The 24465-nt window shown below is 60.3% G+C and overlaps 7 protein-coding genes across 7 annotated transcripts; 2 read left to right on the top strand and 5 right to left on the bottom strand.

The window, feature by feature from the left end:
- Positions 1 to 287: 287 nt before the first annotated feature.
- Positions 288 to 2183, bottom strand: SPBR_06928 (T-complex protein 1 subunit epsilon; the record flags this gene model as incomplete). The annotated part of the gene is made up of 4 exons (XM_040765184.1): positions 288 to 1869; positions 1954 to 2002; positions 2073 to 2090; positions 2174 to 2183. The coding sequence occupies 4 exons, from the start codon at positions 2181 to 2183 to the stop codon at positions 288 to 290; spliced, it is 1659 nt and encodes a 552-aa protein (XP_040616236.1).
- A 1032-nt stretch (positions 2184 to 3215) lies between these two features.
- Positions 3216 to 8423, top strand: SPBR_06334 (uncharacterized protein; the record flags this gene model as incomplete). Its single annotated transcript, XM_040764591.1, has 1 exon — positions 3216 to 8423. The coding sequence occupies one exon, from the start codon at positions 3216 to 3218 to the stop codon at positions 8421 to 8423; it is 5208 nt and encodes a 1735-aa protein (XP_040616235.1).
- A 484-nt stretch (positions 8424 to 8907) lies between these two features.
- SPBR_07597 (5'-methylthioadenosine phosphorylase) lies at positions 8908 to 9900 on the bottom strand (the record flags this gene model as incomplete). Its single annotated transcript, XM_040765851.1, has 2 exons — positions 8908 to 9812; positions 9870 to 9900. 2 exons carry the CDS (start codon positions 9898 to 9900, stop codon positions 8908 to 8910), a joined length of 936 nt encoding a protein of 311 aa, XP_040616234.1.
- A 1212-nt stretch (positions 9901 to 11112) lies between these two features.
- Positions 11113 to 11811, top strand: SPBR_07836 (uncharacterized protein; the record flags this gene model as incomplete). Its single annotated transcript, XM_040766090.1, has 1 exon — positions 11113 to 11811. One exon carries the CDS (start codon positions 11113 to 11115, stop codon positions 11809 to 11811), a length of 699 nt encoding a protein of 232 aa, XP_040616233.1.
- Positions 11812 to 12502: 691 nt separating this feature from the next.
- On the bottom strand, positions 12503 to 15421 carry SPBR_06554 (uncharacterized protein; the record flags this gene model as incomplete). Its single annotated transcript, XM_040764810.1, has 1 exon — positions 12503 to 15421. The coding sequence occupies one exon, from the start codon at positions 15419 to 15421 to the stop codon at positions 12503 to 12505; it is 2919 nt and encodes a 972-aa protein (XP_040616232.1).
- A 647-nt stretch (positions 15422 to 16068) lies between these two features.
- Positions 16069 to 20294, bottom strand: SPBR_06391 (KH domain containing protein; the record flags this gene model as incomplete). The annotated part of the gene is made up of 3 exons (XM_040764648.1): positions 16069 to 17030; positions 17107 to 19357; positions 19587 to 20294. The coding sequence occupies 3 exons, from the start codon at positions 20292 to 20294 to the stop codon at positions 16069 to 16071; spliced, it is 3921 nt and encodes a 1306-aa protein (XP_040616231.1).
- Positions 20295 to 23520: 3226 nt separating this feature from the next.
- Positions 23521 to 24109, bottom strand: SPBR_07890 (uncharacterized protein; the record flags this gene model as incomplete). The annotated part of the gene is made up of 2 exons (XM_040766144.1): positions 23521 to 23581; positions 23688 to 24109. 2 exons carry the CDS (start codon positions 24107 to 24109, stop codon positions 23521 to 23523), a joined length of 483 nt encoding a protein of 160 aa, XP_040616230.1.
- Positions 24110 to 24465: the final 356 nt, after the last annotated feature.

Here is a 24465-nt window from a genome sequence, read left to right as displayed (position 1 = left end):
TTCCAAAAGCATACAATCAACCCCAAATGGGGCGCACGCGGTTTTGCATTTGAGAGTCATTTATATTGAAAACCATATGTATTTTCCAAACGTTTCCTGTTTCCTTGCCCAGTCCCAGTCACAGAACACAGGGGGGGGGGGTATACAGTCGTGCAACGGGCGTCGTTTTGAACCCCGTCGCCGTACTTGCTTTTTATTCTATACATGCTCCATACGTTTTTGGATTCCTTTCATTCTTTCATTTTTTTTATATTGCCGTTCGATCACCTTTGGGCCTCCCCCGCCCTCTAAAAGTCGTCCTCGCCCGAGCCGCTGATGATGACGTTGTTCACCTTGAGCACCATCCGGCACAGCTGGGTGGCCAGCATCAGCTGCTGCTTCTTGCCAATGAGCGGGTCGATCACAAAGGCCTCCTTCATGTCGTTGGAGCCGACGCCCATGCAGTCGACGCCCAGGCGGCCGCGGGCGGCGCCGCCCTGTGCCTTGATCTGCTGGCTCTTGACCTCGGCCAGGGTGGCAATGGGGTTGAGGCCCGAGTTCTCGGCCAGGGCCATGGGGATGGCGTCGAGGGCCTCGGCAAAGGCGCGCATGGCGTACTGCTCGAGGCCGGGGGTCTGGACGGCAGCGTCCTCGACGGCGAGCGAGCAGGCAATCTCGGCGGAGCCGCCGCCGTAGACGACGCGGTTGTCGCGGACGAGGTTGCGGACGACGCACAGGGCGTCGTGCAGGGAGCGCTTGGCCTCGTCGATGATCATCTTGTTGCTGCCGCGGACAAAGACGGTGACGGCGCGGGTGTTGGCGCACTCCTCGATGACGAGCATCTTCTCGCGGGTGGTGCCAAAGGTCATCTCGCGGACGACGCCGGCGGTGCCGAGCTTCTCGGCCGTCAGGTCTTCGAAGCGCGGCACGATGCGGCCGTTGGTGGCAATGGCAATCAGCTCAATCTCCGGGCCGCCGACCCAGCGCACGGCGGGCAGCTGGTTCTGCAGCAGCAGGTGGTTGGCCTCGTCGTCGAAGCCCCACTGGCAGACGACCAGGTTGGCGCCGGTGTCCTTGATCTGCTGGATCATCTCGACAAACTTCTCGTGCTCGTAGTTTTGCAGCTTGCGGAACTCCTCGACGGACGTGATGTCGAGCTTGTGCTTCGTCTTGGGCTTGGGCGGCTCAAAGGCGCACGTCAGGATGGCCATCTTGGCGTCGTGGACCTCCGAGGGCATCTGCGGGTGGGAGAAGTCCTTGTCGACGATGACGCCCTTGACGAGCAGCGAGTCCTCGAGGGCGCCGCCGACCTTGCCGTCGACCTTGATGAGCTCAAAGTCGACGTCCTTGCGCTCGAGGTCCGCGACCGACATGACGGCGTCGACGGCAATCTTGGCAAACTGGTCGTGCGCCTTGGAGACAATCTTGGAGCCCAGACTGGTGCGGGCGACCTTGGTGAGGTTGGTGACGTCGCCGGGGCCGAAGGGCAGCACGTCGGCGATCTTGTCGAGCTCGGCCACGGCAATGTCGCACGCCTGGTCGTAGCCGTCGGCGATGCGGATCGGGTGGATGCCCTTGTCGATCAGCTCGGCCGCCTGCTCGAGCAGGGCGCCGGCCAGCACAACGACGCCGGTCGTGCCGTCGCCAATCTCGTCGTCCTGGGACTTGGAGAGCTCGACCAGCAGCTTGGCCACGTGGTTTGTGACCTCCATCTGCTGCAGGATCGTGGCGCCGTCGTTGGTGACGGTGATGTCGCCATCGGGCGAGATGAGGATCTTGTCGAGGCCGCGCGGGCCGAGCGACGACTTGACGATGTTGGCGACTGTCCGCGCGGCGAGGATGTGGGATTTGACGGCCTCGTTGCCAAACTGCCGCCGCTTCTTTCCTTGGCTGCGGAGGGGGGGGGGCGGTTAGCGGCGGTCTGGTACCTGGAAGACGCCATGCGGACGGACGAGCTGTGCTGTCCAGACTTACTCTCTGACCACGATAAACGGCCGGCCCTGTTCATCCTGAATCACCGACGCTGTGGCGTGTTAGTAGGCTTGCGAGCTTCCACAAAAGGCAGCTGGGTCGGTCTGGGGTGCTTTGCATACCGTTGGAGAGGTCGAGATCTGTGTTGTGGGCGAGAAGTTAGCTTGCTGACCAAAAGGCTGAAATAGGGGCCAACGGGGCGCGGGGATGTTTTGCAACGCACTCATCGCCATGTTTGGAGGAGTTGCCGTCTCTGCGAGACCAAGCGACTGTAGGGGAGGGTGCGTGTTTCGGCGTCTGTGTCGGAATGCGTGTCTCGCCGGTCGTGGGTCTGGGTGTGGTTGTGGTGGAATGGGTGAGGTCCAAAAAGCGGTTTTGTTTGGTGGTACAGCTTTTGCTGCAGTCGATGCTCTTCTAGGCAGTTCCAAAGCGGATCGCGGCCGCTGAATTTTGATTTTTGTGGCCTGCCTACTTTTGCCCCTCGCTGCTTCCCTGTGGCCTGGCTGCTGGCCACCGCCCCTTGTTCCTGCCGTTGGCAGTAGGCGTCACGTGCGCTCACTTATCGAGCCTGCCCGTAAGATACGTCGAGGTCGCTCCATCGTTCCCCTGCAGCACCTTCCGCGCAAACCCCAGCACGGCCCCACAGCACGCACGTAGCGCCTTCCGCCATTGGGGCAAAGCTAGGCTATCAACAGCCTGTGGGCATTGTGTGCTGTTTCCATTGTTTCGGGGAAAGAGCGACAGACAGCTCAGGCGAGCAACCCAAAACATCGACGTCGCACCAACCAAATTCCTGTCGTCTCGAGACATCGACCGGACCATCCGACGCAGCCCACGGCCACCCGACGACCCATTCGCGCTCTCGTGCGCGTCTCTGCTGACGAGCGACGACTGCTGCAGCTGGTAGACTCAGTCTTTCCTGCCGCCGGTTCCGAATACGGCGCACCCACGGCGCTATATCCGACGCAAAACGTTGAACATTGTCGCTTTGCATCACGACATCGACACAGTCGACATTCCTCGACATTTCCTCGACATTTCCTCGCCCGGTGTTTGTCCCGCGACCGACACCCAGTCTCTCGTCGACCGCCGCACGGTGATGGAGTCCAGCCGTCCACTGGCCTGGCTCATCTCTTCATCCATCCGCTGCTCACCGGCTAGCTAGCGAGTTGTCCTCGTCTTCGCCCTCCGCGTCCTTCCCGCCCTCAGTCCACAGTCGGCGGGGTGGCCGTGCCCAGGGCCCGTCCCGGCAAACGGACGGCGACATGGAAGTAGGCGAATATGAGACCAACACGTTGGCGGTCACCAACATCGCTTCCATTGCCTTCCGTGTCTACCGCCCCGTCGCTGCGGCCTCGGCGTCTGCGGCGCTCTTTACCTTTTCGCCCTCGGACGTCGAAAAGGCCCTGCGCCACGATGGCCATCTCGTCTTTGCCGACTCGCGCCGCCAGGGCATTTGGTGCTTCCGGCTTCTGCGCAAGGACGGCTCGCCCATTGGCTCGCCCACCAAGTCCGAGCTCGGCACGACCATCGACGTCGGCCCGTACAAGCTCACAACCGTCTCCGACGGCGCCTTTGACCCCGGCAGCCTTGTTCTGGGCAAGCCGGCAGCGAGCACCAGCGCCAACCCCGTGAACACGCCCAGCAGCTCGGCATCGTCGTCCGCCACATCCATCGCGCTGCACACCTCCTTTGGCCTGTCTGGGCTGCCTGGCGTGGTCGATGCTCCGGCGTCACAGGCACAGGGGACGGCCGGGAGCAATGGAGGCGCTGACCGTGACGGGACGCAAGACGGCGGCACGGCACACGCGGCACACGCGGCACAGGGGACGCAAGGAACGCAAGGCGGCTCGCAGACACAAGCACAGGCGTCCGATCCACGATCCGCTTTCCCCGCCGTGCCGACCAAGGTGGTCTACAACTTCTTCATGTCCGCCGTCCTGGCCAGCCTGTCGACCGCGTACTGCTCAAACGCCAAGGCCATTGCCCTCAACAACCGCACCTTTCTGCTGCCGCCGCTCGACCCGCTGTGGGACGGCCGGGAGAGCAGCCGCACCGACAGCCGCTCGCTCGTCGCCACGCTGCGCATTACTCTGACGACCGCCGGCGCCTTGCTGGTCAGCCTGTCGCATTCGCTGTTGCGCGGCATGGGCTGCTCCGAGTGGGAGTGCTACGCCGGCGTGCCGCCGCCCGGCTCCGCTGTTCTGACCGCGCCTTGGGGCAAGTTTGCCACCGTGCAGGACGCCTACCCGCCCGTCATGTCCGCCGACGACAGCCGCTATGCCGTGGCCCGGTTGCAACGCAACGGCGTGCCCTTGCCGGCCGTGCCCCATGTCTGGAAGAGCTTCGCCGCCAAGATGCTGGAGATGCGCGGCACGTCGGCGTCTGTTCTGCAGGACTCGACGTGGCTGCAGCTCGAGTTTGTGCTCGACGACAAGACGCCCAGTGGCAATGACAGCGACAACAGCAGCGGCAACTCGGTCGTCATCCTGTGGCCCTCCGTCCTCTGCTTCTGGTGTCTGGAGGACGCACTGGTCACGGTTGCGCCCTTCCAGCGGCTCGACCCGCTCGCGGAGCTGCGCGCGGCGTATTTGGAAGAGCTGCGGGCGGAAGAAGCAGCCTTGCGGTCCAAGGAGGCCGCCAAGGAAGACGATGCCGCCCCCGAGGACGTTGTCATGGAAGACGTGCAAACCGTCTCGAGCATCGGCAAAGGGACACAGTCCGACGGCCCTTCGCCTGCTGGCTTACGGCACAACCTAGTCGGGCCAGGAGGTCCAGGAGGGCCAGGAGGGCCAGGCGGAGCAGGAGGGGCAGGAGGAGCAGGAGGAGCAGGAGCCACGTCCGCAACTTCCGCAACTTCCGCTGCCGGCGCCATCTACCCAACGCCGCCCGATGGTATTCTCAGTCTGGTTGGCGCGACACCGACGTTTGATGGCGCGACGTCGAGTCCCGGGAACGCCATGGGACCCAGCGCGGGTCCCGCGGACCTTGACGCTATCCCGGCCGAACGGCCGAGTGGCGCCGAGGAGGGCTTTGGCGACTGGCCGAGCATTGGCGCCCAGCAGAACGACCAGGACCAAGACCAAGCCTTCATGGGCGAGCCCGACAACTTGCTGGGCGGCGACCTTGGCGCGGACATGTTCGGCGACGATATTACGGACGCCGATTTTAACTTTTTCGACGACACGAAGCAAGCGGATGCCGCCACGGCCGCCAGCGCCACGGGAGCAGCCGGTCCATCTTCGACGGCTTCGTCTGCTGCTCTCGCCCCGGACAAGATGGACGTGGACGTCAGCAGCCGACCAAGCGAAATGCCGGCAGACGACACACTGCCAGATGCCCATGCGCAGGCCACATCGCAAGCGGACTCAAATATACAGTCAGAATCACAACCGCAACCACAACGTCAAAATCAAAATCAAAATCAAAACCAAAACCAACCCCAAAACCCACCTTCCATGCCCCCTCCTCCACCACCGGTACAGCAACCACCATCCGACCGTAAATCAAACGAGACAGTCGGCGAGTCATCCAACAAGACGCCCGGGTCGCCCGTCTTTGCAAAGCCAGAGCTGCGGCACGCACGGAGCAACCTCAGCGACGCCAGGAAAGGCAGCGGCAAACGATCGCCGAGCCCGTTCAATGCCGTGACGGTCTTCAAGCGCGTCCGCGCCATTGCCGAGGCGAACAAGGCGCTCCCCGTCGGTGCATTACGACAGCCTCGCCCCCAACAACCCGGCAAGCTGTTTGAAGGCCTCAGGTTCACCGAGTTTATGATCCAGAACAGCAAAAAGTACGAGCTGAACGGCAAGTTCGGCTTCAGCTGGCCCCATCCGGAAGCCGACATGCTGTCCGACCTGTCCTCGGCAACGTCGCCGACCGCCTTTCGTCGGCCGCTCAAGAAACGGCCGGGCCTGTCGGATGCGTCGCCGCAGTTTGCGTCCCTCATCTCCAGCATCACGCGCGGCCTCAAGTCGAGCTCGCTGCACGCCGCGCCCAGCCCGCGTCTTCTCGAAGACCTCGAAGACGGCGGCGACACATCCTCCAACGCGTCCAGCACGAGCTCGTCGTCCGACGACTCAGACGACGACGAAGCGCCTCTGGCGGTCACCGCCGTGCACAGGAAGATGCGCGCGCGCGCCATGGCCGAGCTGATGCCGTCACCCGAGGCCGCCACAGAGCTGTCCCGCGCCTACAGCGAAGGCGTCTGGGACTTTCCCATTGCCCGGTTCTTTGCCGAGCCGCTGCCACAGCCGACGGAGCTGAACTACGCAGACGACGACATTGCCGACGTGGCGCAGATCCTGACCCAGCAAATCACGCGCGCGACCATCCGATCCGTCTTTGACGAGGACGACGGCCAGGACCTGCAGACGTCCAAGCTGCGCCAGACCCTTCTGCAGCGTGTCCGCTACTCGGTCGCGACCCTCGAGGACTCGCTGCCGGCCTCGCTGGACGGCGCATCCCGCTGTGCGCTCAAGCCGTACCTCGACGTCCAAGATGCCCTGCAGCTGGCGCCACCCGGTCGGCTACATCCTCGCGCGCCTCCCGGGTCCGAGCAGCGCATCCCAAACCTCTTTCCGGCGCCCACGCCGCTTGTTGGCATCCGGCGCAACGAGTCGACGCTGTCCATCAAGCCGACCGGCATCGAGTTCTGGGAGGTGCTGGGCCTCGAGCCGCTGCACGGGCCAAAGGACATCCGCGCCGTCTGTGCCTACCCCAACTACCAGGGCCTGTCCGGCGACGTCGCCCGTTTTCTGGACCGCATGCGGATCGTCTACGAATCCCTGCGGCTGGGCGCCCACGAGCCGCTGTCGTTCAAGGCCAGCGTTGTCGACGGCATGGTCGCCTTCAACAGCAGCCTGTCCTCGTCGTCGCCCCTGTCCCAGTCCACGCCCGGCGCCGAGTTTTCGGGCGTCGACCAGGTGCACAAGCTGGCACAGGCCCTGGCGGCCGAGGACACGCCGGGCAAGAGCTTGGTGGTCTACTTTGTGTACTGCCCGGAGATCACGACGGCGATTGTCGATGCCTGCCTGGCCTTCCAGCGGCTGTCGCAGCTCTACGACATTGCGGTGACGAGCCGCAGCTCCGAGCCCAACGACCTCGTTCTGCAGCTCATCCCCGCCGACTTTTTGTCCTCGCCGACGTCCCTCGCCGTGCCTACGCCGACCGATCTGCTGCGCCTCTCTCTCGAGGTGTACGACCGCTGTGCCAGCCCTCGTGGGCCCAGGCCGGCGCCGGCGTTCCTGCTCGAGCAGCCGCCTGCGCGCAACCTCGACCTAAAACTGTCATCGACACCGCTCGTGGACGTGCAGCGGGAGAACTCGTGCATCCACGTGGCCTACGCCGCGAGCGCCGACGAGCGCTGGATCACGGCCGCGTGGACCGACAACAGCGGGTGGCGACAATTCAGCTCGGCCTACTGGATCGGGCGCAAAGACGCACGCGGCGCCGCAAACTCGTTTGACGCCGTTGCGCGCGAGATCTGGACCAACACGTGCGCCATTGTCTCCAACCTCAAGGTGCACTGGCGGGCCATTGTTGCCAAGAGCGGCCACATGGATCCCGACGAGATCGGCATCTGGTCCGAGCTGGCCAAGGCGGAGACGCGTGCATCCATCAGTCTGACGCTGGTGTCTGTCGACACCCAGCCGACGCTGGAGCTGCTTCCGCCGATTGCCACGGTGGCTCCGACGGTGCTGTCGCAGCTGTCGGTCCAAACCCTTGCGCAGACACCGCAAGCGTCGGTGTTCTCGCCAGAGCAGAGCGGGAACCCTGTGACGCCGGCCGGCGGCAGCAGCAGCTTTGCAAACAACCCCACGACGCCGGCGGCCGGTACACCCGCCGGTGGCGCTCCCACGCCGGCCACGCCGGGCGGCGGCCAGCTCGGGAAGGCCGGTGTCGCGGCCCCAAACAGCCCGGCGATTCCCAATACGCCGTCTGGTGCTGGTGCCGTCGCCAATGCCAATGCCAATGCAAATGCAAATGCCAATGCGAATACGAATGCCGCGAACGCCAACGCCAATGCGAATGCCAACGCCAGCAGCAACGCCAACAACGATGCCAGTGCCAAGCTTGCCGCTGCCGGCGCCGACCCCAACACCGTCGTCGACATTGAGGGAAATGTCGTCCTTGTCGACGTCACCGACAATACCTGGATCGCCGTGGCTGCGCACCGCCTGAACACGGCCTCCACCTGGGTCGACCTGCAGCCGGCGCTTGTCAGCGGCTACCTCATCAAGCGCGGCGGCATCGGTCGCGACGACGCGCCCGTCGTCCTCGAGGTCAACATTGTCCACGTCGACCCCAAGCACCGCGTCAGCGACGCCCTCGCCCGCGACATCCTCACCTCGTACCGGGCGCTGGGCACCCTGGCACGCGTTCGGGGCATCCTCGACAGCGAGCGCGACGCGCGGCCGTGGCACATTGCCGCCGCCGAGCGGGCCGCGCGGGCGCTCTGTCGATGGATGTAGGATATTTGCGCACTGTTTTTGCATTATTTGCATTATTTGCATTATTTGCATTATTTGCATTATTTGCATTATTGTATGTATGTGTTATCGAGAACTCGCATACTATATTCTATGCTCGGTCATTGTTTCAAGCGCCTTTGCTTTCAGTTGCCATCATACGTTTTGGGCGTCTTGTTTACAAAGATATACTTGTCTTTATTTTGTTTCGTCTAGTTCGCAGCGTATCATTCGCGGCGCTTGGGTGATGTTTTACGGTGTATTTTGTCGTATGGAGACATTTCATGTTGAATGTGTTTTACTCTGTGGGTCGTGATCATGGAAAGCCGTCTATGGTGAATCGAGGCGAGACGAAAATATAAAAAATAAAACGAAGCAGCGCAAAAGCCTTCTTGGAATAGTCCTCTCCCAAAAATCCCGCAAACCATTCCCTGACGCCTCTTGACGCCCTCAAGACCCTGTCGTCTCACTCGTCTCCGTCAGCCACTTACTGGTTGAAGAAGTTGGGGAAGAGGTACTCGACACGCTTGACGGCCTCCGGGTTGCGGCCGGCGGGCTTGGTCATGAACTGCACGGCCATGACGGCCGAGCCCTCGTGGTGCTTGGCCAGGACCAGATCTTTGTGCTCGGGGCGCGCCAGCTCGTCCAGCACGGCGCCCACGAGGTGCCTGGCGTTGGCGCTGTTGGCCTCCATGTACTTGAGCACCATGCTGACGCCGACGTCCTCGCTGTCGTCGCCGACGCGCCAGCAGTCGTAGTCGGTGGACATGCAGATCATCTGGTACGCCAGCTCGGCCTCCCGCGCCAGCTTGGCCTCGGGCAGCGCCGACATGTTGATGACGGAGCCGCCCCACGACCGGTACAGGTTCGACTCGGCACGCGTCGAGAACTGCGGGCCCTCCATGCAGATGAGCGTGCCGCTGGCGTGCAGCTTGACGCCGTCGCCCTGCATGGCCGCCGCGCAGCCCTGGACGACCTTGGCGACCTTGGCGTCAAAGGGGTCCGCAAAGCCGACGTGGCCGACGAGCCCGCCGTCAAAAAAGGTAAAGGGCCGCACGCCCTTGGTCCGGTCGATGACCTGGTCCGGCAGCACAAAGTCCATGGGGCGGATGTGCTCCTGCAGGCTGCCGACGGCGCTAAAGGCAATCACGCAGCGCACGCCAATGTGGCGCAGGGCGGCCATGTTGGCGCGCGAGGGCACCTCGTGGGGCGCCAGCTGGTGGTAGACGCCGTGGCGCGCCAAAAAGGCAAACGCCGCGCCCTTGTGCTCGACAATCTGGATGGGCGCCGAGGGCTTGCCCCAGGGCGTCGTGATGTCGAGCGAGGCCACGGGCTCGAAGCCCTCGATCTTGGCGAGGCCGGTGCCGCCGATGACGGCAATGGAGACCGGGTCTGCGAGGGTTAGCAGGGTCAGACCTGGGGGGGGCGAGCACAGGCAGCAGAACGTACGGTCGTAGTGGTCGGCGAGAGGTGCAGACATGGTGGCGATGAAAGATGAAGCGCAAAAGGAGGCAACTGCCAAAAGGAACGAAACGCTGTTTGGAGAGAAGAACAGTTCTGTTCTGGGCAACACAAGGAAGGAGGGACACAGTCGTGCAGCTTCAAGATCGGCAGGAGCAACCCATGGCGGTAATATAAGGTGCCCGATCCGCCGGTAGTACGAGTACATAAAACATAGGGACCATAATGCTCGGCCTTTTTTTATCTTGCATTTTTAGCGGTTCCTGGATTTTTTCTGATTTTTCTTATTTTTGCATGGCGTATGCTTTTGCCCGCCGGCGCGGCCTGGTCGTTGCTTGTTCGCTGCGATGAAGCTGCTGAAGACGCAATACCCCGCCGATTACGAATTCGGTTCGTCTCACTGCTGGTCAGCAGCGCTATGGAGGGGCTGGCAGCTTCCAATCTGGCCAACTACAGCGGCTCCCACACGTGCCTCCAGGCCGGCCAGCCACTGGACTCGCGCTGGCGGTTGCTCCTTCCGAGTCTGTTCCTGCCGAGTTTGTGCTGTGTACGCAGGGAAGGTCCCCCGGAGCAGAAGAGAGCAAATGTGGCAGGCACCAAGTCCCGACCGCCCGCACCTTCTGCCAATCACAGTAGCAGCTTCCTATCTCGAAAAAATAAGTCCGCCCCTGCCCAAAGCTGCGTTTGGCCCAGCGGACGACGAGTCTCGTGCCTCTCCGCCGTGACTCCGGCAGAAGCATTCTCTTCTCCGCAACAAAACATCGCCAAAGCTCACGACCTCGCTTTTGGCCCCGTCTACCGCACTTCTGCATCCCACAACCCTCTTGCAATTGCTTGCGACGACTGTCCGGCTACCTTGAACGCGGGCAACGGGACCACGCCCTTTCGGCAGCGCTACAGCAGCCGTTTTGAGTTCTTTTTTTTTTTTTTTTTTTTTTTTTGGTTATTTCAAATCCGGTTCTCTCTATTTGGGATTTCGACCAACCTTCACCGTCTCTTTGCATTTCGACACACAGGCTGTCTGCTCTCTTTGCCGACTTCGGTCCTTTTTGACTCTCCCTCTCGAATTGACAGTCTTGCGTCTGCCTGTCTTCCACCGCGTCCTTTTCCGCTCATTCTCACCTCATCGAATCCCAATTTCCTACCTTTCCCGACTACTAAACGCCTCGACTCCTCGACTCCTCGACTCCCTTCCTAGAGCGTCCGTCGGGCTGCCGCCGCACGGTGTACCATGGCACCCATCGCGACCGGCAATGTGCCGCCCGTCGACCGCATCAGTGCTCCGTCCTCGAAACAGTCCATCGAGGAGGTGTGCTTTACCGCCGCCCTGATCTGCCTCGATGGCCACTTCAGCGACCTGCCGTCCATCCCGGGCTCGCAGACGCAGGCCAAGGTGGCCGGCATGGTGGCCCGCACGCTCGAAAAGACGCACGGCCGCAAGGACGTCCGCGAGGCCCTCGCCCGCAACGTCGAGATCTGGGTGTACTTGACGCGCATCTTTAACAACGCCATCGACAACCTCACCCTGCGATCCATTGCCGGGCTGACCGACCCGCCCTACGACGACAAGTCGAGCATTGCCAACGGCAGCACCAGTGCCAGCGCCAGCGCCAGCGGCAGCCACGCCCACGCCCACCACCACCTGCACGCCCACATGGGCCACGACAACTCGGAGCTGATGATTAAGAACCACGCGAGCCTCAAGGAAGATCTGCAGATCCTCAACAAGCTGATGCACATTGCCCGCAACCTGCTGGTCTGCTCTGTGCCCGAGGTGCCGCAGGACATTTGTGCCGCGGTCAGCTTCGACGCCGTCGTCTTCCAGATCATTGTGCTGTGCGTCAACCTGGCTGGCAAAGGCTACCATGGCGATGTGCTGGACGACGCCAGCCGCAACAAGCTCAACGAGATTTATGATTTGTGTATGTGACAGTTGTCTTTGTACTTGGCTGTGTTTTTGGTTTTTTTGGGTTAATCCTTCATCCTTCTCACTAATACCGGCAGTTAAAAAACTCTTGGTGACATCTCTCCAACAAGTGCACAACTGGACCGCCAAGAACGACCGCAACAAGATGGCCTTCTGGTACTATGTCTTCTTCGAGGACGAGTCCATGCCCGACGACCTGGACACGCTGGGCGGCGACGGAACCGGCTACCGCCCAGACCTTGCCAAGATGGAGCTGCGGCACTGGCTCGAGCGCAATGCCACCATCTGCGCCGAGGCCCGCGAACGCCTCGTCGAATACGCCAACACACACCAGACAAAGGCACCCGGCATCCCTTCGCTCAACTCCCCGCTCGCGCGCCTCTGGATCCCCAGCAACCTCCTGGACCCGGACGTCGGCCGCGACGAGGCCAAGTACGCCCAAGACGAAGCCTTTGGCCGCGTCTCGCACGAGAACGAAATCTGGTGGGAGCGCGTCAGCGACCCCAATCGCGACGAGTGGCGGCTACCCATGCCCGACCGTGCCTACGGTAAGCGCCGCCAGTCCTTTTTCAAACACATTCTCTTGCACAGGTTCAGCCCGCGCTGGCGGATGCGGGACGAAGACGCCGCTCAAGGATACAGCATCCACATGACCGGTGAATACTTCCGCGTTGCCGGCAAGGGCGACGCCGAGTTAGATAGCAAACTTGACGAGCTCGACGAGCTCGACGAGGAGACCGACGAGGAGACCGACGGCCGTGTGGTCGAGGTCGACGAAGACGGTACAGACGAGGACGGTGACGTTAGCAATGAGGATGCTGAGGCTGACGTAAAAAAAGACAATGAAGACGGCGAGGAAGGCGAAAGCGAAGGCGAAGGCGAAGGCGATGGCGAGGACGATGAGCATCACAACCACAGCCACGGCCGCAGCTACCACCGCTACCACCATCACCACTACCATCACCATCATGACCATGATCACGATCACGATCACGAGCACGACCACGACCACGACCATGACCATGACCACCACCACCACCATGAACATCATGATCATACCGACGATGAACACGAGGGTCCCTACCTGGACATTCACGGTAACCCTATCGATGACAATTACGAAGACGACAACGACGACGACCTGGAGGATGACGATGACGATCACCATCACGGCGGGCCCCATAGCGACCGGGACGATCTCGACGACGACTCGTACGCTGAGGGCCCCGTCCTGGGCCTGCTCACGGAGATTCCCAACATTCTCGACCCCAAGCAAATCGAAGCCCTGCACATGATTATCAAGTCGTGCATCCTCGACACCATGGGCAGCGGCCTGACGCCCCAGGGCGAGAGTCTGCAGCAGGCGCGCTGCAAGTTCCTGCTGGCATCCGACAGCGGCCGCAGCCTGCTGCGTGAGCTGCTCGTTTTCATTGCCGTCTGGGACCAGGAGGAGAGCTCGCTGATCTGGGAGCTCACGTCCCAGATCCTCGAGGCCATCCACGACGCGTCGTTGATTCCCTACGCCTGGACGGAGCTGCGCATTCCAAAGGATGTCGTGTCGCCTGCCCAGGCTGTCATGCTGCGCATGATCACCTACTTCTTCCGCAAGAAGTACCTTGGCCAGAACGCCCTGCCCGCCGCGTCCAACGGCGCACCGCCCCGGCAGCGCGTCGATGCCAGAGACATGCGCTTGGTGCACTTCATGGTCAGCACGGTGCGGTGCCGTATTGTGCCCGAGTGCTTGGCTTTCATGTCCGTGCAAGGCGACATTCGCCGCGGCGCCACCGACAGCTCCGTCTTCCCCATCGAGACCTGGGACATGGAGCGTGCCCGCGACGGGCTGAGCCAGGTGCTGGAGCTTTTTGCCACCGTCTCGGAGATTGAGGAAATCCGTGCTCAGCTGGTCGACTGGGAGCTGGCCATTGAACTGGTCGCGCTTCTCAAGGGGCTCGAGGAGGCCATCCCAAAGAAGCCCCTGGTCGAGGCGGCGGCCCAGAGGCCGAATGCCAACTCGTCCGCCCTTGCTGCCGCCATGGCCGGTGCCACGGCCGGTCGAGCTGCCGCTGCTGTTGCCGCTGCTAACGCTGGACGGCCCGGGCAGCAGCAGCAGCAGCAGCAGCAGCTTCCGCCGCCTCCGCCTCCGCCGCCGCCTCCGATTCCTCAGGACCCTGCGTACAAGTTCCCTTGGGCCGGGATTAAGACACAGGTGCTGTCTATTCTCGCCACCCTTTTGCAGCCGGACCCGGGCAGGACGAGCCCCGGCAATGCGCAGGTCCAGAGCCAAATCATGGAAGAAAAGGGCATGCTCGCGCTGCTCAATGCGTGCGTCTACGACGACCATAACCGCTTTGCCCGCGAGCGTGTCCAGCTGTGCCTCAAGTACCTGATGGACGGCTGCGAGGAAGCCAACCTGTTTGTCCGCGAGCTCGTCAAGTCGACCCCGCTCCCCAGCAACGGCGGCAATGCCACCGGTGGACCAGCAGCCAACGGTCAGCAGCCAGCCGATGGCGTGCGACGCGTCCGCGTCGACGGCGTAGAGGGCGAGGTCAAGGTCCGTGTCCGTGCGGAGGGCAAAGCTGTCCCGACGCCTCCTGCCCCGGTCGTCCCAGCGGCGTCGGTTACCACGAACGCCGCCGCACAGGCTCCCACCGCCGCCAATGCTGCGCCAGCTGAAGCGTCTCCGTCTGTGAATCCCGCCCAGGTGACGCAGGGGACGCAGGGGACGCCTACGACCCTGCCATCCCCTTTGGCGTCTGCACCGAGCGGACCCCCAGGAACCGCTCGGCAGCGTAAGCAGCGCCAGAAGCGGCAGCAGAGGCAGAATCGACTGAAGCAGCAGGAAGCCGCTCTGGAGGCACAGGAAGACCAGCTCTTGCAGGGCATGTCGCAACAACAGCCGCAGCCGCCTGCCCAGGCCCACGTGTCCCAAGCGCAGCCTCAACAGCAGCAGAAACAGAAGCAGTCCCAGGCTCAGCAACCTGCGGTCCCGACACCGCGTGTCTTTGGCCCGCCGCCGCCGCCGCCGCCCATCGCGCCCGCACTGGCATCGCTCGCGGCGCAGATGTCGCAACTCGCCGCACTGCCCCTGCCCACCCCCGAGATGTTCCAAACCAGCAACCTGCCGCATCAAGCTTCCAACGGCAATGTGGCCGAGGACCTGGCGGCCCGCCGCGCGCGGTGCGAGTCCCTGCTGGGCGAAATCGTCTCCCTGACCGACCACACGGCCCGCATGGCCGTGTCCATGAACCGCGGCGAGATGCCCCTGCCCGACGACACGCTGATGAACTTCCTCAAGAGCCAGAAATTTCTGGAGCGGTGCCGCGAGCGTCTGACGCGTCCCGTCTCGGGCGCCCCGGATGCTCTCGTCGAGGAGGGCAGCAACCTGACCAGCGGCATGCTGGCGGATCCGCTGGGCAGCCTCTTCTCGGGCCTCGGCGTGCCGGGCTCGGCCGACGACATATCCATGGCGCAGACGTCGCTCGAGGACCAGTACCGACTTGTCGAGCAAGCCCTGCTGTACCTGACGGAGGACCTGGCCAAGAACCCGGAACCGACACACCCTCCGCGCTAGCATCGGATGTGAGCGCGTGCTCTGCAAAGGTGCAGCATCCATACTACGTTTCTTTCCCGTTTTATTAAGAAGTGACGTGTTTTTGTTGTCGTTTTAGGTCTTGGAAAATACGACATGAAAACGTGTTTATAATTGCATACAAAATGGCGTTTCTGCAATGCATCACCAGGAGTTTTGTGTTTGTTATATATCCATACCATTTACCAGGACTCGCACTCAAACGTGCTCAATCAGGTAGCTTCGACACTCTACATTATGCATCGCAAATACAGCAGCAATGTTGGTAGTGTACAGTGTTACCTCTTTAATATTTGTACATAGTGGAAGGTCTTCAAAACTAGAAATTGATTGTAGTGAATCATTATGGCAAGGTCTTGACTTCTTTGTCTTCTCGCCTCGTTTCGTTCAAATTCCATTTTTGCCCGCAAATACAAGCAACACGATAAAGAGATGCTCACCTCAGTTGGCGTCCAATTTGTTTTGTGCATTAAAACTAAAGAGTGAAAAATCAACCTCATGAAGAATAAAAAAAGCTTTTTTTTCTCTAGCCAGTGAACCAAACTCTTCCGCTCTCATTCTCTACTCCATCCTATCGTAACGGAACACGAACGCCTTTTTTTTATGTAATTTGACTCCTCCCCTCACATTACCTCCGATAGGGGGGCATTGTTCTCGTCGCGATGCTGGCGCTACAGCTCGCGCTTCTGCGTGCCCTCCTTGACAGCCGCGAGAATCAGCTCGCGGGCCGTCTCGACGCCGTCCACAGTGCCAATGACCTCAATGGCATCTTGGCCGCTGTTGCCCTGCGGCACAAAGATGCGGCAGCCGCTCTGCTTCCGGATCGAGTCAATCTTCTTGCCGCCCTGGCCCACAACGTGGCGGAACAGCTTCGAGTCCGGCAGGACGAGGTAGCCCGTAGCATTGCTCCGGCCCGACTGCTCAAGGGCCTTCTCCAGGGCCTTCTTGGCCTTCTCAACGTTCTCCGGCGTGCCGTGCAGGACCCACGGAATCTCGCCTGTCTCCGTCGTCGACACCTCCACCACGCGCCACGAGTGCGCACCGTCGGCGGCGTCCTCGTCGTCCGTGATGAGGGGCAGGGTGCTGTTGCCGTTGGCAGCAGCAGGGACGGGTCGCGCAGGCACGGCCTGGCCGGCGTGGTCAACAGTCACCTGGTGCTCGTTGCGCAGGCGACGGAAGAACTGGCCGTTGTTGGAGATGGCGTGGTGCACGCTGCGGGGCACCTGGACGGTCGTGGTGTGCTGCTCCTTGATGAGCGACTGGATGTGCTGCTTGGCCTTCTGGACATTGTCCGGCGCACCCGTCACCTTGACATCCGTGCGCTCGTCACCCTGTCTGGGGATGTCGACAACGACAGAGAATTTGGCCTCAATCTGGCGTCTGGTCTCGCCACCGCGGCCGATCAGCGACCGATGCTTGTCCTGGGGAACGTCTATCGTCTCCGAGACCTGGTTGGAACGCTGGTCAACAAACTCCTGGATCGACTTGGTGATGGCCTCGACAAACGACCGGCGGCCCTCGATCTTGATCGCAGAGTCGTTGCTGTCCTGGTTGGGGAACTGGATCGCCCGAGACAGCTCTCTGCGGTCGTCGGAGCCGCCCGCCTTGACGACGAGGTCCTTAATAGTAGAGCCTAGTTTGCAAGGGGTTGTAAGTTAGTCATTGCATACTGTAGAAAATGGATGAGCAATGCAGTTGGTAAGACGAACCTCCAGGACCAATCAGCGCCTTATGGAACTTCTTGTCGACATCAATGGTCGTGCTGATGGTGTCGTCGAGCACAGCCTTCTTCTCCAGAAGAATCTTCTTGGCAGCCGTCACTTGCTCCTTGGTGCCCTTGAGCTGGATCTCCACTGTCGAGTCGGGGTCGCCGCGGCTGTTGGGCACATCAATCTTCGCGCCGGTCTGCTGGCGGAGAGCCTCCATCGCGGAGCCGCCCTGGCCAATCAGGTAAGGAACCTGCTTCTGCTGCACCTCAATAGTGGCAGTGAAAGAGGTCTCCTTCAGGTACAGGTACAGCTTCATAATCTCCTCACGAGCCTCATCGGCGCCCTTCTTGGGACCGCGCACAATCACTTCGTCGGGGCCCTGCTGGCGGCGGGGCTTGCCAGCGTCGCTCGCAGCGTCGGTGACCGACTCGTCATCACGGGCCGCTTTGGCGACGCGCGGGAAGAAGATCAGGACCTTGTACCGGGTCTGGAGGCGGTTGATGGTGCTACCCTGCGCGCCGATCAGCTCACGGTGGAACTTGGGCTCGATCTTCAGGATGTGCGTGGTCTCGTCCGCGAGGTGGCGGGCCACCGAGTTGATGTGGGCACGGGCGGCCTCGGCCTTGGCCTTGGGGCCTTTGAGCTCGACCTGACCATCCTGGACCTGGATCTCCACATCGAACTTGTCGCGCAGCTCACGAATGTTGCTGCCGCCCTTGCCAATGAGATGGTTGGCGTAAGCCTTGGGGAAGTCAAACGACAGCGTGAAGCCGCGCTCCTTTTCGTCCTCCTTCTCCTGCTCCACAAAGGCGTTGATCTTCAGGAGGAGCTCGTCCACGGAGGTCTTGGGTCCCCGCAGGGTCACGGCTGTGCCCAGGCTGGAGACACGGACGGGCGGTTGGTTGGCAGGACGGGCCTCTTGCTCCTTCTTGATGAACCGGCGAAGCCGCTCGTGGAACTTTAGGGGCACCTCAATCTGTGTGGTCTGAATGTCCTCCTGAGCACCAATAAGCTCGAGAATGTGCTTCTGCGCATCACGGACGCCCTGCTGGAAGGCCGCAACCTCCTGCGGCGTCGGCACCGTCTGGGGCAGGGTGTACGGGCCAGTGGAGTCGTCCGAGGGGCCTTCGTAAACAAGGAGGACTGGTGCGTCGGATTCGGACGCCTCGGGCACGACGAGGTAGACACCGTAGTCCTGCTGCACGCGGGGGCGAACGTCATTGCGCAGGAACTGGTGGAAGAAGGGGTCGACAGGGATCGAGGCCATGCGGCTGGGCGGGTGGCTGGAGATGATGTTCTTGATCTCTGTCTGAGCGCGGAAGGCGTTCTTGCCGTCGCGCGAGTACAGCTCCCAGGGAAGGGCGCCCTCACTCGTGAAGGGCGTGTTGATGTGGCTCTGGTACTCGCGCTCCAGGCGCTCAATCTCCTTCCGCTGCCGCAGGTAGCGGGTGACGTTGCGCGCATGGGCGGCCGCGCTGCCAGGAGCCTGGCGGTGGAAGCGCGAGATGTCGTAGTTGGAGCACTGCATGCCCATAGCCAGGTCAATGGCGCGCTCGAGGCCGGCCTCGACCCGGTCCGCGTCACCGATGATGGTGACGTTATCGTCTTCGGCATCTTCCGGCAGGATCACCACGCAGCCGGTCTCGTTGAAGAAGTCCTCCATTGGCGTACCGTGTTGACCAATAATGAACTGCTGGCGGCCGGGGGGGATGGAGGTCTGCTGCAGTTGCAGGCGCTGCTGGAGGGCAGCGGCTGCCTTCTCAATTTCAGCGCGGGCGTTCAGGACAGCGTTGCGCTCGCCGGCCAGGTGGATGTGGTTGTCGGCAGACGGCGTGAAAACAGGACGGCCAGTAGCAGCCAACGTGGGGGGCTGAGCAGAGCGCGGCTGCAGAGGCGGCACGCGGATCTGGACGCCGTTGTTCTCCAGGTTGGAGAGCAGGCCGAAGGTGGGGTCGGCAATGAAGGGGTAGAACTCGGAAGGAATACCGCGCAGGCGGGTGTTCGTGTTGGCGGAGCGCTCGCCAACAATCTTCAGGATCGCATCCTGAGCCGCACGCGCAGAAAGGGCATTACCCTCCACGGTGACGTCAATCGTTGCGTCATCGTCCTCCTCGTAGGCAGCCGCAACCTCATCGGCCTTGGGCAACTGGATTCTTGCGCCCGTCTTCTCCTGGAGCGACTTGATGGTCGAGCCTTGCTTGCCAATGATGTGGGGTCTCACAGACTGGGGAATCGGCACGTTGACTGTGACCTGTAGAAAAAGAGAGAGAAGAGAGTTAGTCTCAAGCAGCCAAGATTGAGCGAACCAAACAAGGGGCAATGCATAAATACAGCAAAGCTGTTGGCCGTCGGCAACGGCCGCAGACAATGTGTAACGAGTAGCAGAAAAAAGATCCGCACGCACCAAAGAAAATGGTCCGAGCACCCTTCTTACATTGTTTGCGTGACAATCAAACGAGATGGGGCGGGGAAAGTCTCACCTTGGCACCAATCTGTTGGACAAGGTCCCGCAGGGCCTGCTGGGCAACCTCCGGCGGGCCCGTCGCGTTGAACTGCCTCCGGTTACCGGTGGGCGGCAGCATGGTGATGTTGGCGCGCGACTTGCGGTTGATGTCCTTGATAACGTCGGGAATGGGGCGCTTTAGGGAACCACGGGGCAGAAGCTGGTGGTCCTCGAGAGTGACACTCGAGACGTTGCGGCCGGGGATGTTTACAGTCGGAGGGGCGGTCGAGCGGGACGTGGCAGCAGCCGGAGCACTGCTGCTGTTGGACAAGGGCTGCGATGACCCGTTCGCGCCGTTGGCAGCACCGCCGGTCTTTGCGTTCCAGATGGGAGCAACGTTGGCGGCAGCCTTCTTGGGCGCGCCCAGCTCGGGGAACAGCTCATGCGAGTGGGTGTCCAGCTTGGAGGCAGGCGTGGGCTCGGGCGCCTTCTGCTTGCCAGCGGCTTTGGCAGACGGCGTAGCCGCCCAAGACGAAGCCGGGGCATCAGCCGGGGCATCAGCCGGGGCAGGACCAGACGAGGCCGCCTCAGCTGCCTCGCGACGGAGAACAGCGTCGTGCTTGAGGTCCTCCTCATCGGGGACGGTCTCAATGGTCACATGGTGGCTGCCGTGCTCTTGAAGCAGGCGCTGAGCCGCAGAGGAAGCGTTGCCGGAATCGGCAGTGGACGGGGAACCGGAGGCCATTTTTCGTTAACCAGGCGCAGAGTCGTTTACCGGAGAGAGATGGGGGGCCGAGGCGTCGAGACAACCGAACAGAGCAGGTGGATGTTGGAGATGACAAAAAACTCTGTTTGGGGAAATGAATGGTTAGAATAGAAAAGCCAAAATAAGGAGAAGACCAGAAAAAAAAAAAAAAAAAAGGAAGCCGCGCCAGCGATGTATAGGATACATGGCATTGGATGCGGTACTCGTCAGCAACACACGTCTGGCCACTAAGTCCTAAACCTAAGAGCCATGCCACTTGCGCAGGCCATGTGAGGAGCAAAGCTCTGCCGGGCAAAGCGACACAATGAGGAGGCAAATGAGGCGAACGCACATGTCTTCGCAAGGAGAACAATGTGGGGCGGGGCGACCAGATCGTTCCGCAGGAATTGCAGACGACTCAATTCAACGTACAGTGAACAATAGAACGGGCAGGTAGCCCCTCGGTGATAGCTTTGTGCTCGTACGAGACGGTGCGTGTGTAAGGATGGCGGTAGGCGGTGACGGTGGTGATGTTGTGGATGGAGAGAAGGAGAGAGGAAATGGGGGATGGGGAATTGAGGACGCCGTCCTTGGACTACGATGAACGGTGCCTGCTGCCAGAGGAGACCACCTTCAGTCGGGGGAAGGTGCAAAGGGGGCCCCACATTGCCTCGCGGTCCACCGTGGGACAGGACAAGCTGTCCGCAAGAAGAAGCTACGTCTTGCGCAGTTGCGGAGGGCAACCGGCCAATGGCCTTGTCTCCTTACGTTTACGGGGCATTTCAGGAGAAGCAGACCATCGCGCAATCAGCAAGCAGAGGAAGGGACAATCGGGGCCCGCAGTGCGAGCAGGGAAAGACATGTTGGGACAGGAAGGTGCAGAGGACAGAACAGCGAAAGCAACAGAAAAAATGCGCTATTTCGACGGGCAATTTTGCAATAGCGTGGAAATGGAGACGCACCTGCCGCGGGGCAGCTTCAGAAGCAGAAAGAAGGGGGAAGCAGCGGAGTGCATGGTGCGGTGGATGTTGAAGAAGAGGAAGCAGCGAAGGACAGGTCAAGGGGGAACAGGAGGACAACACAGAAGCGCACAATGACGCAATCTGATTGGTGAATCCAAGACAGCAGACAGGGTCAGGAAGACCTTGGGAATATCGACAGAAAGGAAAGCCAGCTTTGAGTTTTCGTTCCGCTTTACTGAAACGCACAGGAAGTATGACCTGGACCGAGTACTAATAGCCGGCGCCCACATTGCTCACAGTGCTGAATCATCCAAGTAGGAAGTCGGTTGGTCTTTCTCCAGGTCGACTCTGTGGCTCCTTCCGCGTCCCAACAGGAGCCCAACCAAGGGAAGGAGCTGCCCAAGTCTTCAATTCCCTTACAAAACGGAAAGTCAGACCAACTCGGAGTGCTTTCTCTGGCAATTTGTGACCGGCGGAACGGTCATTGGGAAAGAACGGCGGAACAGGCCGCAATTCGGTAATCCGAAACAAATGGCATTCGTTGCGCCCTGCAATTCAAAGGAAGACCCCTAGAACGCCGCCGAAAGGCTGCTTGATGTGCGGCGAGCGTATCACGAAAGCTCATCCCTGTTGGCGCTCTGCCGATCTTTGAAGCTTTGACAATCCCTGCCACAGCCTTTCACGAGTGCTCAAGTGCCCAGTGCATCAGCGATAGTGCCTCTTGGTCTCCAAGCGCCAAGTTCCGGCAATGTTGACGTCCACGCCAATTTCTCGTGTTTCCGGCCACGGTCTCTGACAAGTACCAGTACCCGACCCAAGCGCCTCAAACAAACACGAACTCGGCCTGGCCGCCCGAGTCCTTCGGGCATACGACGTACAATGGGAGCCAGCCTTGCCACACGAGTTTCATGTTGTGCAGAATAGCAAGTACGCATCAGTTAAGTCTCAAGGACATTCCGCACTCCGCGATTTTATTTTTAATAGAAGTTGTACATTTTTAAATAAATAAAATAAATTAAAAGAGATAATCGTGAATTCCGAGGCACCACAACTACAAAATCATCTCAAAGCTCGTCTTTCGAAGAGCACCGACTAGACATTTGTCTCTCCCTCTCTCTGCTGCGTTTCACTCCAGAAACCGGGCGTAGACATCACCACTGCACTTTACTCGCAACGCTGGGTATTCTATCTCACACATGGAGGCGAAAACGCCACCATCTATTTTAACAACCGGCAGACGTGTGGCCAGACGAACGGAGCTGCCCTTGTTCTATCCGCTCAAACGTGGTCGAGCAAGTCACAAATTCATCGAAAGAGAACAGCACAGACACGTGGGAAGGGTAACGATGTCATGTGTATGCCACACTTTCGTATTTTATATTTTTGTTTTAGTAAACATGACAATATACTGCATGACTTATCTACTGTCTAAGCAATAGCACACGCATAATGAACTAGCGTACATAAGTCTTACTCTTGCCTATTCCATAACATGGAAACTGGGAAGAGAAAGGAATGACATGAGACGAAGAACAATAACTTCCGTAAGGTTGTCGTTCTTTCGAAGACTCTTATAACCGTGGAGCGGCGACGTACAAGGAGATCAAAGTATGACGATGAGCGACAATTGTGTGGCTGCTGGAAGCGGGCTGCGAGGGGGAGATGGCAAGTTAGGAGACACAGGCAAGAGCGTCACGGGGGACAAATACAAGTACATATATAAAGAGTTATTAGTAAATATATATCCGCAGCAATAGTAAACGGTTGCAACAGGTTTCCCCTCCGTCATACTCGATGTCCTAGAGACCGTACTAGTCAAGCTTGTCTCCCTCCTCCTCGTCCAGCCAAGAGACGGTGCCATCCGAATGCCTGTGGGAATACCGCCCCGTCGCAGGGTCCTTCTTCTAGTAGCTTCTGTGCTTGCTGACGTGCCCGGAAGATCCATGGGATGATTGTGAGGACGGAGACTTTCGTTTGCCTTCGCTGTTGTGGCTGTGACTCGATTTTGTGGAGTGCAACTTTGATGGTTTCGAGGAAGACTGTGAGTGCGATCCTGACTTGTGGGGCCCAGTAGAAGCTGCGTGTGTTGGCTGCCAAGGCTGTTCGAGTATTTCGTACCCGTCGTCTTCGTATGCTTCGCCAGGGGCTGTCGTGTCGTAGGTGTCCGTCGGGATTGGGGGTTCGTCGCTCGGTGGAGGCAGTGGTGCAGCAATGGTCTGGAGGATGTCGCGTTGCTGTTTCCAATATTTTTTTCAGCTGGTCTCTTAGTTCTTCGGACTGAGTCTTCGCATAGTCTTGGGCGTTCCTGAGACGTCTCCGTCCGTCCTTGTGAGCTTGAAAAGTGCCTGTGAGATTTATTGACGAGATGGGATATTGGTGGTACTCGAGTGCGTCTTTGTCTCCTTCTGACGGGGTCGCGAAATCAGCGTACAGGTTGAGATTGGTGCCGTCTGCGGTGAATGTTGTGACTTCTGCGTGGCCTGGGGGATCAGACCCTCCCATGTAGGCGAGTGCTTGGTTTCTTGCGTGGACAAGAGCTGCTCCGTCGTAGGCACTCTGCACTCTCGTTTCTCTCATGTCCCCAGCAGGGCCCTTCCATTCTCCAGCAATCATCGGTAGGGTTATGGAACGGGGGTCGTCCTTATAAAGAGTGGCTCCAGGGATATAGTCGGCGGCCTGGAACGGGCGGAACTCTTGTTTCTCGAGGCCCTCTACGAAGTCGGGCTGCGGGGCCGACAAGCCGTCGTTGTACCCGGCGTTTGCCGGGGCCTTTGTAAACAATCGGTTGAAGGCTCGGCTGTACCCTTTGTCATCATACCCCTTCAGCAGCTTGCCGCTGGTCTCAATGACCATGGTTATTTCGTTACCGGCCCCCTCCACTCGGTTGACATAGCCCTCGTAAACTGACTCCGGAGGCGAAGCAGTAACGCGGGACGCCGCATGTCGTTTACGAATATCGTCGAGGTTCGTGGGTGGCTTGAGTATGCTGGTTCGAGGATTCCATTCTTGTAAGCCTTGTCGGCAAACCCAGATGTCGTTGTTGACGTGGTTTTGGTTGAATTTGGGTCGTCCGAGGGGTCTGACTTCTTGTTCTTCCTCTGGCCCATTTTGTCGAACAGGACCAAGTTCTCCCGCGTCAGTCGTGTTCGTTTTACCGGAGTTTCGTCGTCACTGTCGCTGTCGATCTGTCTTTTTCGTGACGGTGGGCT

The sequence above is a fragment of the Sporothrix brasiliensis genome, assembly GCF_000820605.1.
Source record: "Sporothrix brasiliensis 5110 chromosome Unknown Cont20, whole genome shotgun sequence".
NCBI classification, from domain to species: Eukaryota; Fungi; Ascomycota; class Sordariomycetes; order Ophiostomatales; family Ophiostomataceae; genus Sporothrix; species Sporothrix brasiliensis.
The sequence above is the reverse complement of the archived record's forward strand: the minus strand, read 5'-3'. Positions and strand labels throughout refer to the sequence as shown.